At 46.2% G+C, this 13,288-nt stretch overlaps 1 protein-coding gene across 3 annotated transcripts in view; it reads left to right on the plus strand.

Moving 5' to 3' along the window:
- The window catches only part of kmt2e (lysine (K)-specific methyltransferase 2E), a 29,463-nt gene that overhangs the window by 7,029 nt on the left and 9,146 nt on the right, over nt 1–13,288 (plus strand). For all 3 annotated transcript variants that reach the window (XM_069670944.1, XM_069670945.1, XM_069670946.1), the window contains exons 2-12: nt 2,399–2,583; nt 7,306–7,417; nt 8,769–8,998; nt 9,154–9,293; nt 9,720–9,901; nt 10,010–10,048; nt 10,143–10,343; nt 11,128–11,258; nt 11,470–11,587; nt 11,707–11,816; nt 11,915–12,167. In XM_069670944.1, coding sequence (XP_069527045.1) covers nt 2,513–2,583; nt 7,306–7,417; nt 8,769–8,998; nt 9,154–9,293; nt 9,720–9,901; nt 10,010–10,048; nt 10,143–10,343; nt 11,128–11,258; nt 11,470–11,587; nt 11,707–11,816; nt 11,915–12,167 — 1,587 coding nt within the window. In that variant the 5' untranslated portion in view covers nt 2,399–2,512. The remainder of the gene's footprint in view (nt 1–2,398; nt 2,584–7,305; nt 7,418–8,768; nt 8,999–9,153; nt 9,294–9,719; nt 9,902–10,009; nt 10,049–10,142; nt 10,344–11,127; nt 11,259–11,469; nt 11,588–11,706; nt 11,817–11,914; nt 12,168–13,288) is intronic.

Here is a 13,288-nt window from a genome sequence, read left to right on the forward strand (position 1 = left end):
GTTCAGAGAGCGCATGAAAGAAGACGCACTCCAAACCCAAACCACTTCCATCCTGTGGCTTTTTTTTTCACAATTGTCCACAAATGTTGCATATCTTTTTTACATCAATGCCTACTCGCCCTCCCCTGGGTGTGCATGTTAACCATTTTCCCCACCCCTCACTCCTCCTAATGTGTTTCCATAACAGCAGAGGATTTGGCCAAAGGTGGCTTTAAATGGTCTCTCCCTGCCTCCTTGTAATTAGGAACTGCGTCTGTGTGTGTTCGACACTCCCCTTCCCCTTCGCTCTGCGTTACTGTCTCAGGTTTATTTCGGAAATGCACCGAGGAGGGAGAGAAATCCGGCTGGGCGGGGTGACTGGGCACAGGAAAGGGGGGTTGATATGTATTTATTTTTTCTTTTTTTCCCCCCTTTCTTTGGCTGTGTTCTGCAGGGTGATGGACAACCCTGCTAGAGGAAGTAGGAGGAGCAGGCAGAGGCAGTCACAGCAGCTCAGATTTAGTCAGGAATGCAGCTGTACTGTACTTGTTTTTCTTTTTTCCACCCGCCTTTTGTTAGTCTTGACTGCGTCTGGCCGCAGCGCTGTGCACGTATGTTTGCGCTCCTTGTAGGGAGGAATGTTTGAAAGGACAGGGCCAGGGGTTATCTGCCTGGTTGTGTGTGTATGTGGGGGGGTTATATGTGAGCTTGTGTATGTGTGTGTGTGCATTCCTTGGTAGCGACAGCAGGATTCCCTGGGTGAAGTGGAGACCAACCTGGTGGACAGGGGACAAACAAGCTGATTTGTAGGGTAGCGATGTAAGAAAACGTAAAGTATTTACGCAAAGAAAAAACTATATAGCCTTACAAATATCGCAACATATTGAAGAGTAACCCCTGTATCAGATTCCCCAAACAGAGGGCGACAATTTAACATTCCTAAAACACAAAGGAGGTCTGGGCATTTCAGATGTTTGGAAATCTGTCTGGTTCTTTATGAAAGAGAGTCTTCTGGTTACACCAGCCTCTGTCGAGAAATGCCCCTGCCAGTGATCCAGCCCCGCAGTTTAACCCGGTCACCGCACACAGGATCAGAAGAGACTTTGGAAGGTGATCCCGTCAGTCGCCTTGGCTGACACACAGGCTCACAGGGGTCTTCTTCCTCCTATTAATTAGGCCTGGAGCTGACAGCTGCCGTGTCTGTGAGCATCTCTCCAGTCCCGCTGGCTCAAATAGTGCGTTCGGGGCAAATTAGTACCTGAAATTACTCTCATGGCTGCTCCTGTTGCTCGTGTCTCCCTGTGAGTTTCCTTGGTTTGACAGCTAATGACATACATGTTTCCTGGAGAGAGTGTGACGTGCATTTGTAAGAGTGCTTCAGAGGACATGCTCAGGCCGGGTACCTCAAAGGCATGCCGAGACAGGTCCCGGTGTGGCGGTGCGTTATTGCTCGCTAAGTGTATGAAGCACGCCCCTTTTACTGTATACACATACGCCATGCTTTGTAACCCCTCTCTCTCCCTTCTGCACCCCGAGCCGTGATCGGAGTCTTTGTTTGGCCCCCGTGTGCCCGAGCAGGCGGAGGTGTGACCTCCAGCCTATTTCGTCTCGGCATCTGTCCCTCCCACTAATCCCGCTTATCAACAGAGCTCTCTGTATCAGGGGCAGCCGCACTGACACATATGCTCCCGTCTGGATTCACATCAGCCAGTGTATTATTTATTAGTCCGAGCAGGCTCTTGCTTAGGGACCAAAGGGACGCTACATTCATTTCCTGACACCTAATGTTGTCAATTATTGATGTCACGGCCGCTTTTTCCACATCACTAGCTAAAGATCCTAACAGCAGCAATAAAAACATATGCTTAAACATCAATAAAATGTGTGGACGTGCACTTCCAGTGGTAAAGATTGTGTGTAATGCTTCGAGCAGAGCAGTCGAAGGGGGGAAAAATGGCCTCTGTGTGTTGTTGCGTTTTTTGCCTCCCTCCTTTCATGGCGGCCGGCTGCTCTGTGTTCTCTTGCTCCCCTTTGTGGGAGCTTTCTTGCAGTGCAGCAGCAGCCTTCTGCATTCCTGGCAGATAGTGTGTAGAGGTCGCTTTAGCGCAAGCTCACAAGCTTCACCTCACAAGCTTCACCTTACATCGCTTCACTCGCTTTTTATCAGTCAATACCTCAGGTTGGTTGCTTCATGTCAGAGGGGAAATTCCTGTCAAACTCTGGTCAGAAAGTATGAATCATCAACATGTGCTGGAAATACCCTGTTTTCACTATGATTTGTAATTTGCTCGATACTGCAGCCTTCCAAGTGCTTTGTTCTTGGTATCAAATAAATAACACACTGTTGAGCTGATCATCAATTTGTTCTTCTACACAACTAACAGACTTTTTTTTTCTCCCTTTCCCACTACATGTTCAGGCCTTGTGGATGCACTTAGATGTCTGCAATGACTGCTGTGGCTGGCATGCCTCAGTGTTTTGGACTCCCATTCTCTGGACTCAGTAGGACAAGAACTGATCAGCAGAGAACGTCATGAGCATAGTCATCCCAGTAGGGGTGGACACAGCAGACACCTCATACCTGGACATGGCTGCGGGCTCAGAGTGAGTAACACTGAAACACACCTCCTTATGCCCCCTCACTTCCTCATTTCCTCCCCTTGTTCATTCTTGTATACCATCTTTGGTTTGTCAAGTTCACTCTCAGTTTCACTCTTTTTTTTTTTTCTCCGTCACCTTCTCCTTCATCTCTTATTGTTCTTTTGTGTAGTTCACATGCATTTCACACTCTTTCCTTGTCACCTTCCCATCTGTATATGTCCCAACACGCCCTCTATAATGGCAACAACCCTGCTTTGTCATCTTTTTCTTACCTCAAAGGCTTGAGTCAATTCTCTCTTTACATATAGATTTCAAACCACGTTTGCTTCTGTTAATGGGAAAGGAATTTGCAGCAGGGCCCCTTTAGTGTCTGCTCTAATGGACGGTTCAGTCTTGCCATTGATTGTACTTGCACTCAACCATTGCTCGTCACATTGAATCCTCAGCCTTCAGTTATTAACTACAGCCACACATGTGAACCTGGCAGTGAGCCTAGAATAACACTAACAATGTGAAGCGTGCAGAATTACACATGATTGTCCCTGATCCTTTTCTAATGCTGGATTCATGCACACGTGTATACGCTGCATTGAGCCGCGTAAAGCAGAAATGGTGCATGGCGCCATGGCAACACGCCTCCTGTTGCCCCGCCCCCTCTGCTTCCTGTGGTCTTGTCAAGGACATTGCCGCGGCTTTTTCTGGTCAAATAAATGAAGCAAGAGGTTCTCGTATGACTAAAGAATAACACACGTCATCAACTTCTGGAGGGCCTCCTGTCTCTTTAAAGAGAGAGAGAGAGGGAGCGCTCCCCCTCCCCATCCGAGCCGTTGCCGTGACAGCTTGTGTTGCCATGGTATCTGCACCTCAGTCCCCCCCCTCCCTCTCCTCTGCACTGCGCAGGGCCTGTTGCCATGGCCACTGGCCTGAGTGACAGGTGGTCCTCACATAAACATGGCGTCTTAAACAGTCCCACAGCGTCCCCTCCCCTTCCTCCTCTTCTCCTCTTCAACCCCCCTCCTCCTCTTCCTTTACCCCCCCCCCCCCCCCCCCCCCCCCCCCCCCTCCTCTCCCTTTACCCCCCCCCCCCCCCCCCCCCCTTTCCCGGCACTCTGCCTCCACCGGGGGCAGGAGAAGACCCCTCGCCATGACTCTCACTCGCTCTTTGTCTGTCCGCGCTCTGCGTCCGATCGCCGGCTGCAGATTTATTCAAAAGCAGATAACAAGCTTGAAAGGGGGCTTCCACCTGCTGCTGTCCCATCCAGACCAGAGGGACACACACACACATAAACACATACACACCTCTCTGGAGTATCGTGCGTGTGCACGCCAGCCGAGTCTGAAATAGCGCGGCTGGCTACTCACCAGCGTCACGTCCTCTCCACATCCCCCTGTAGTCTGCAGCAGCGTGACCAGCTGTTGGCTAACGCAGTGTGTGCGTGTGTTTGTGTGTGTGTCCACAGTGACACACAGAACCTCGGCGTGCGCGCACACGCTGACCGAGTACGTCGTGTTGCCATGGCAGCAAGCGGGGAGCTCTTTAGGAGAGAAGGCGTTGCCTCTGGCTGCTCAGAGCTGCTCTCTTTCTCTCCTGCTGTTGATCCCTCCATCCTCCGTGCCCGTCCACTCTGCCTGTTCGCCCTCTCTCAGCAGGTGTTTGCATTTTAAAGGACATCTGTTCCTTGTTTGATACTCTTGACATTCATGAGCTATAAATACTTCTTACCTAGCTGCCACCTTACTTTAAAATTCAAATTTGCTTTCACTCTGTTATCTTTTCTTGGCGTTATATTTTTGTCTGTTTATCTGCAGCCCTCCCAAGTATGCGTACTCGCACATCTCTCTCTCTCGTGCCTCCGTTCCACCTCCCAGGAGTAAAGACATGAATGAAACTCACCCCCCAGCTATGCACACATGCATTCAAACACATTTACTTCCTTTCCAGCGTACAGGCAGGCTCACTTGTTTGCCTCCTGTCTGCCTTCGACTGTCGCTGCCTCTCTCACTTACTCACTTGTAGGTCAAACTACCAGAGTGGAAAAGTCCAATTCCAATGAATTCCCTTGAATCTCTAAAAAAACAATCAACTGAATGATACATGCCTTGGCCAGATCTTTGATGTCCGTATTATAAAGTGTAGACTTTGCTCTGGTTAATCATTACAGAAGAAAGTTACTGAGCCGACTTGAACTCTCTCAAGTACTAGATTATCTTTAATGTCTCTGCACACTTCAGTGTGTTGACCAAGTTTGTCTGTGTGGCAGTTAATCTAGTGTGCACACACCTTAGCCCGGGTCCGCCTCCAGACCTCATGCATACACTTACGTTTTCACTTTGACAGTGAACACTTGAGCGCCAGCACACACAGGAAGTGTTGCACATTGCTCTGTCGGCATGCAACCAGAGCAATAAGGCTGAGAAGGGCTCACACAGGTACCGTATAACCGCTTTACTTAGGGCTGAGTTTAGAAGGGAAAGGAGAGACGGGGGACAAATGTGTTCTTGTATACTTTCTCCAGCTTCATATTAAGTTTCTTTATCTCTAAATGGTGCTTGTTCAGGTTGTTAAAACGTGCCTGCTATGGAGTGGAAGCGTGAGTTTTACATGAGCAGAAATGCTGCATGGCCTGTTCCGAGTCCCTGTAGTCTTCAAGTCTTTTGTGCCCATCTGACTCGTTGTGTTCGAGGCTTTTACAGCGTGCTTTGTGAGCTTTTCTAAGTGTTTCTAACCTTTGTACACGTAAAGCTGTTGCCAGTGGCCCTCATGGAGTGTAAAGTGTACTTTTAGTTTCAGGAGATGGCTTCGACTGAGACTCATTGGTGGCTTTAATTTAAGTTTCTAACTTTTGAGCACAGTTCGAGAGGGAGAGAATCAAGTGGTGTTTTTGCATGACTGAACCTTTAACGCACGTGGATATCTGACTCTATCACATGAAGCGTCAAAGCAATTTCCCTTAAAGTCTCCTTTCATCTCAAATCTATCATGCTCCTCGTGTATCACCTCATATTTCCCTCTCTTCCCCTTTAATCTTCCCTCCTCACTCCTGATTATCTTGTCTCATGGCCACCCGTTTGGCCGCTTCCCTCTTCCCTTTAGAGCCACCCTCTCGGTAACCGAAGAATAGCTTAATTGTGTCATAATAAGGGTGGGTTGTTCTCAAACGCCCAAAACAGGCTCTGTGATCCTGGGTAAAGTGGATCTACTGGTTTGGTTTGAATGTAGTTGGAGAAAGAAAAATGGCTGCGTGTTTGTTGTTTCGCGTGAGTGAGAGTCAGCAGGTTTTTAGTGATTGTCTGCCTCGTAGATGTCGGTTCAGGGGTACAAGCATAAGTTATTTTGACGTATTTATTCCTGCTATTTGTCCGGCTCTGTTTCGCAGCAAAGTCAACCTGACAGGAGGCACGGTCAGCCAGTCAAGTAAAAGGATTGTCAGCAAAATGTACATAAAGTATAAAAGCAAGAATCTGCAGGGAAAGAAAAACTCTGTGACAGATATATGACTTTATTAAATTGCGTTATGTGTGACTGCTGTCGCATTTTACTGCTAATCAAAGTGTAGTTTTACAGATATGTCCAAGCCAATCTAGTAGAAGTTTTACTTGACAAATTTGTATTATTTTCCCAAAAAACAAAACTCTTTCCAATCCTTTCTTTACCGCTTCGGGTTATTGAATTTGAACCAGACTCTTAGGCGATACAAATAGTTTTCTGTAAGGGCTCACAAGCCAAACAAGACGACTAGCTGCTCCTCTAATCTTTATAGAGCAGCTGCAGTCATGTTCAGTCAGAGCAGCTGCTATGTTTTATCTGCTACATATGTTTAATTACCTTCTAAAAATCATGCCACGTCTCTGCCATCGTTTAGTGGCAACTTGTTGAAACTTAGCTAGCTTGAAATGTAGTAAATAGTAGTAACCAATGGCGGTTACAGCTGGCTCGCGCATCGCCTTAGTGGTTGCCATAGGTTGCACATAATGTGTCACCCTGTCCATTAACGGGACTGGCTCCTTAGGTTTGTGACGCTTCAAACCTGCCAATCTGAAAACATGTTGTTCGGCCTGTCCTTGGTACACTGCAGTTTAACAGCAGACAGGCCCAGCCATGGAGATGACTGCTTCTGTCGTCCCCTGTCTTGTAGCACGTGAAAAACATGGAGATGTTTACACGGTTAAACACTTGATTTTCACTGGAGGGGGTCTTTAGGTTTAATGTATGTTTATTTGTGTAATCATGAAGTATCGAGGGTTTGACAGTAACCCTGCCCGATTGGCATTTGGCCACAAGAAGTCACCCCAGGCTCACCAATATAGCACATGGGTACCCCACTGAGGTCACCAAATGAACCTAGGCAACTAAATTTACACGTTGCTTGAAAGCATTAGCGTCTAACCCTGCTGTCTCGTACTGTAACCTTCAGATATCTGCTAATGTGTTAAAAGTAAAGAGCACAAAATATACCCCTGAAACAGAGTGCAGATTCTAAGTATTTTCAGGCACTTGTAGTCTTGTGGCCTTTTACTGCCCCCGATCCCCTGACAGCGTTACAGTATTTTTGCCACTGCACCTCTGTGCTCACCAGAAGTAGCTTTCCTGCTAACCTCCACTGACGCACATGCACACTTCCTCACACTGTTTGAGGGGAAACAATCGCTCTGTGTAACCTTGTTATCTGACTTTTTCAGCGTTTATAGTAATGTCTGTTCTTTCCCTGTGTCGCCGCCCAGCAGACCAGAATCGGTGGAGGCCAGCCCTGTGGTGGTGGAAAAGTCCAGCTACCCACACCAGATCTACAGCAGCACTTCTCACCATTCCCACAGTTACATTGGCCTGCCTTACGCTGTGAGTACACACACTCTGCACACAACAGCCTTCATACCTTGAGCCCTCCTTCTCTGTTAATGATTCATGACTAGCTCCCATTTAGGCTGAAATGGAACCTTGACCTATAATGTACCGGTGTCCTCAGTCTTTTTATGACACAGGAAGCTTGAGACGGTTGACCGACAAAAAATTAATTAGTAACTAATCTGATCGATAGATCTCTTCGTCTATTGTTTAGGAAACGGCAAACATGTCATATTTTGTTGCCCTTTATTTTCTTACTTTATCGTAAATAGAACATTTAGTTTTTTTGGGTAACAGTTTTCTGCTGTGTTGACCAAATAATCAATGTCTATGAAACATACTATTTGCAGGTGAATCAATAATGAAAGTAATGAGTACTTGCGTCCCTGTAGGAAAAGTGTCTGTTCTCATGTGCTTCATTGAAATGCCATCACCTCAGAATCAGTATTACTTCAGTATAATATACTATACCTTTACTTTGTACACCTCTTGAATTTATATGTCTTATTTAGCTGGTTATTTCTTCCACAAATGGTTACATACTAGAGCTGCAACCTGTCGAAAAGTAGTCAATTATTAACCTAATGTCAAATATTTTGATTGTCTGTTTATTGGTTTGAGTAAAAAGTCAAAATATTTCTGATTCCAGCTTCCTAAATGATTATTTCCTTTTTTTCCCTTCCTTTTAAGATGGTAAAATGAATATTTTTAGGTTATGGAAAAAGCGTAATAATTTAAGGAAACATTTTTTTCTCATTCCCTGACATTTAATAGACAAAACAACTAACACATTTATTGAGAAAATACTGAAGTATGCGTCCGAAACAGACTGCGACTTATATTCCAAAAGGTTTTGCATTGCTATTTATTAATAAAAACATGTATGGAAGTTATTTCAACACTATTTCAATTTGAAACGCATTAAAAACACACATAAATTACAGCCTACTATCTGTTTTTACCATGTCGAGTTTGCAATCCTGCTAGCTACCGGTGCGGTAACTGGCAGCCTACGGTAACGTTGATTGTTGTGAGGGTGGCGGCTGCCATGACGATCATGACGGCGCATGTCCGCGACAAAGCGTTAACAGGAAGTAGGAGATGTGCGGAGATGTGACATCACCACTTGACGACTTTAGCTAGATTATACCGCCATTGTCAGGTTAAAATACCGTAACACAATAACATACCTCCCTCTGCATTTATACTGGTATATAGGAGGCAGCCCGCCTTTGTAGATGACATAAACAATATTAAAAGTGCGTCTTATACACTGAATTTTACGTTATTACTGTCCAAACTTTTACTTGCATTACATGACCTCCTTATCTTTTCCCTCCATCAGGACCATAACTATGGGGCGCGGCCCCCACCTACGCCACCGGCCTCCCCTCCCCCCTCCATGTTGATCCGACAAGGAGAGGGGGGGCTGTTTGTTCCAGGGGGTCAGGACGAAGCGTCGCGGGGCACCACGCTCAGCACCTCAGAGGATGGCAGCTACGGGGCTGACATCACCCGCTGCATTTGTGGCTTCACCCACGATGACGGCTACATGATCTGCTGTGACAAGTGCAGGCAAGAGATCTGTTTACGCTTCATTGTTTACAGGATCTTTAACGTGATGACTCACGGCTCCGTTCCTCCGCGGCCTGAACTTGTTGCTCACATTAACGCAACTTCAAACGGCGATTTAAAAGTGTTTTAACGATCTTTTCCGATTATTTTTTTAGTGCCTGGCAGCATATAGACTGCATGGGCATCGACAGGCAGAACATTCCTGAGACTTACCTGTGTGAACGCTGCCAACCACGACACCTGGACAGAGAGAGGGCCATCCTGCTGCAGACCAGGAAACGGGAATGTTTGTCTGGTAAGAAAAAGGCACAGATTTCTTTAAGAGCAAAATATTTCAGGTGAAAATCTCAACAAAGTTACATTTAGAGCAAGCAGGTTGTTATTTTGAGAGCTGCATTTTCCACTGCAGGTTATGCGGTGTTGTACGTTTTCTATGAGAGCCCACAGACACAGCTTTCAGTTCTGCTTTCACTGGTTTTCTTGCTGCAGTAAATAGCCAGCTTGTTAGCGAACAGAGCAGGTTGTAGGCTGTGTCAGGGTGCAGCCGCCTCCCCCCTGTGCAGACAACTCGGCCTGAGCCTGTGACACACTGACACCTGCTGGACAAGAAGCAAAATCACTTTGTAACCCGTGCCTCAGACTCCAGCATTGTGACTTGGCTGCAGCAGCTGTTGCTTTTTATAGATTTGAATAGCTAAAATGTGTTTGTTTGCTTATTCAGATGGGGATACCAGTGCTACAGAGAGTGGAGATGAAGTGCCGCTAGAGCTCTACTCCACCTTCCAACACACGCCCACCACCATCACCCTGACGACCGGGCGCCTTGGCAATAAGCAGGCTGATAAAAAACGCAAAAAGAGTGGTGATAAGGAGCCTCCAGCAGCCTCTGCCCGAGCTAAGAAGGTCCGATTTGACTTCTTGTTTAATAGGATAAAATGTTGGAGCACATTATGTATTTTTTGCTTGAATTCAAGTTAACATTTTGTTCTGATTTTGTTCCTCCTGTGACAGGCCTTTAGAGAAGGGTCCAGAAAGTCCTCCAGAGTAAAGGTAAACTTTCAGGAGCCCCTGTTGACACAGTCCTTTGTCTTGTCTTGAACCATGTGCACTCACAACTTTACTTTTTTGTGCGTTTTCTTCTTAGGGCGCAGCTCCCGAGCAGGAGCCGACAGAGCAGTCGTCTCTGTGGGAGAACAAGATCAAGACGTGGATGGAGCGCTATGAGGAGGCCAGCAGCAATCAGTACAGCGAGGACGTGCAGGTCCTGTTGCGTGTTAAAGAGCAAGGCGACGGCAAGAGCCTGGCGTACAACACGCACCCTGCTTCCTTCAAACCCCCTGTGGAGGTATAAACCTGATTACACTCTGTAGAGTAAAGTCAGATGCCTAAATTCACCCACCCTAAAAATCTCTAACACAGACATATGCACCTTGCCTAGATATTTAAGCATGTACACAGTCTACTGCACTACTGTAGTCTTGAATTTTAGAGTCATTTAATGGAGCAGTTCGCCCCTGGAAAAAGTCACTGTCAGTCAAAGCTGGTGTTCTCTGTAATCAATAGAAGCAATAGAAGCAAGAAATTTGCGCCACAGCTGTGGAGCTCATGGTTTCGTCCATTCTACATTCCTAAAACACCCAGCGTGCATTGCGCCCCTCCCTCTGAAAGGAATGGCCCAGCGAGAGACGCTGGAGTGAAATACTACCGCTTCGTTGCAGGCAACGGCTCAGAGCGGTAGAGAATCTGAAATTCGATGAAAAAATACTGGTGTATCGTCTAAAAAAAATCTTCAGGTCTGCAGTCTACATTTCAAACCTGAAGATTCTGAACGAGTCATGACATCGGAGGCGGGCGTCCTTGATAGAGGAAGTGTAGTTTTATGTAGTTTTATGTAGTTTTATGTAGTCTGGGGGAGGTTTTCCAGGGCTCATTGGAGAAGCGGATAGCGTCCTCCAAAGTCACAGAGTGAAATTGCCTTTTTTCTTCTACCATAACGGCATTAGCTCCCCATAATAGCATGATACGACTGAGGTTGAAAATCGGTGAACTGGCCCTTTAAACTGTGGTCTGTCCTGTATGCATACTTGTGTCTTACTGTCTCTCTCTCTCTCTCTGTCTCTCTCTTTCAGAGTCAAGTTCAGAAGAACAAAAAGATTTTAAAGGCGGTGCGAGACTTGGCCCCAGACTCCCTCATCATTGAGTACAGGGGAAAGTTCATGCTGCGACAGCAGTTTGAGGCCAACGGATACTTCTTCAAGAGGTCAGCAGGCTAGTCGCTTATAAAGAGGGATTCCTCCTCGGAGTTGTTTCTTATGAATGTAAATTGAATATCGCTGCATTTTTATTATGAAGGTCAAACAAATTAAAAAGTATTAATAACTCTGGGAACTTGGGATGGATCGCTGTGCAGTGTTGTTCATTCCATTGTGGTGTTTTTGTGTTAACACTCATGCATTGTTTCCCTCCGTCAGGCCGTACCCATTTGTGTTATTTTATTCGAAATTTGACGGACTGGAGATGTGTGTGGACGCCCGCAGCTTTGGCAACGAAGCACGCTTCATCCGTCGATCCTGCACCCCCAATTCTGAAGTAAGTCCCATTAAAACTAAATGAATTTCCTTTTTCAGTCTCTATTTTAATTAAATTAGGCCTTCACTCTGTATTCATGAACCATATTATTCTCTAATGTGCTGCTTAACCTTCCTCAGGTGCGGCATGTCATTGAGGACGGCATGCTGCATTTGTACATCTACTCACTGAGGCCTATCACAAAGGGCACAGAGATCACCATCGGTTTTGATTACGATTATGGCAGCTGGTGAGTTATAAGGAGTGAACATATCAGGTAAAACCACAGGATGCTTTCGAACGGCGTCTAACGCCATGTTTTTCTTTCTTCCTTTATCTTCAAAATAGTAAATACAAGGTGGACTGTGCCTGCATCAAGGGGAACCAGGAGTGCCCGGTGCTCAAGCACAACCTAGAGCCCACGGAGAACATGGGCGCGGGAGGCCGGCGCAGAGGGAGCCGCAAGGACAAGGAGATGGTCCGGGACGACCTGGGCCAGAACCAGAACGTGGGTCTGGACGGCGAGGGGAAGAGCAAGAGCGTCGGCGACGGCAAGCAGAGGAAACTGTCTCCTCTCCGCCTCTCCATCTCAAACAACCAGGTAAGATTACACTCTCATAAACATCACAATCTCACCCTTCTTTAACTCTCCTCATATGTTGAGTCTGCTGTTGCATATTTTTTTTGTTAATTTATGACTCATGCATGTAATTTCATTTGATCTCTGTGAAATGTTGTATGCATGTGTTTTGTTACTTTACATCCTTTTTAGTTCCCTCTTTTTCCCATCATCCCTTTTGGCATTCACCTTTGCCCCCTCAGCTCATAATTTGGACGCCATAGTTTAGCTCGTTGCACAAGACACTTTGAGTTGTTTGCCGTGTACTATCCTTTTTTCAATGTAGGTGCACATCAGGGAACGGTGTTTTCTCTTGTTTGTGTTAATAGAATCAGGATTTGGAAAATCTCCTCTGTTGCTTGTTTTAGAATCAATTTTCACTTGCGATGACTACGCCAAATTGTCTTCTAGATTTGGTTCCTTTTGGAATCAGAAGTGTTGGTGTTGAGGTGTTTTTATTTTTTAAATTTGGTGCTTGACTATTTAGTAATGAGGCCAGTGTGAGCCTCACATTGTTACAGTAGGTGAAAGTACAGTTTTGCAGAGTTGTTTCAGAGCATAAAGATGAGACCCCAACAGAGGAGATGAAAAACCTAAAAGCCATTGGCCCTTTTTATACTGCCAGTTGAAGGCGGGATTATGAAACCTTGTTACGCCTCTGAGCCGGCATCGGAGGTAGTAACAGAGGCGAAGCGGCGTCAGTGTTAACTGTTGTGTGTGTATTTGAAGCAAACACTGTTTGTTTACACGACGTGTACGTTTTGCTTCTGCAAAGGCGCAACGCTATACAAACACACACTGGGGCGGCTTCGTTACGGCGCTGAGGTGGAACCGCAGTGTAAAAAGGGCTAATGCTATTAGCGGATAATGCTTACACTGAAGGCAGGACGCAGTATGTCAGTTGCTACATGGTTCGTTTTAGGATGCAGGTGGTGTAAGCTCAAGGTGGAACAGATCCCGAGGATCGGAGCAATTCGTGGGTTCAGAGACGAGTTCTGAGCAGGTGTGTTTTGTGCACAAACTCTCACAGACCTCTAAAAACAAGTAGATACTCCCTTTGTACTTTTAAGGTAATCTCCCCCACCCTCCTCCCTCACCTCCCC

This window comes from Semicossyphus pulcher, unplaced genomic scaffold (assembly GCF_022749685.1).
Source record: "Semicossyphus pulcher isolate SPU_LCO1_2020_fin unplaced genomic scaffold, fSemPul1.0.p SCAF_20, whole genome shotgun sequence".
Lineage (NCBI taxonomy): Eukaryota > Metazoa > Chordata > Actinopteri > Labriformes > Labridae > Semicossyphus > Semicossyphus pulcher.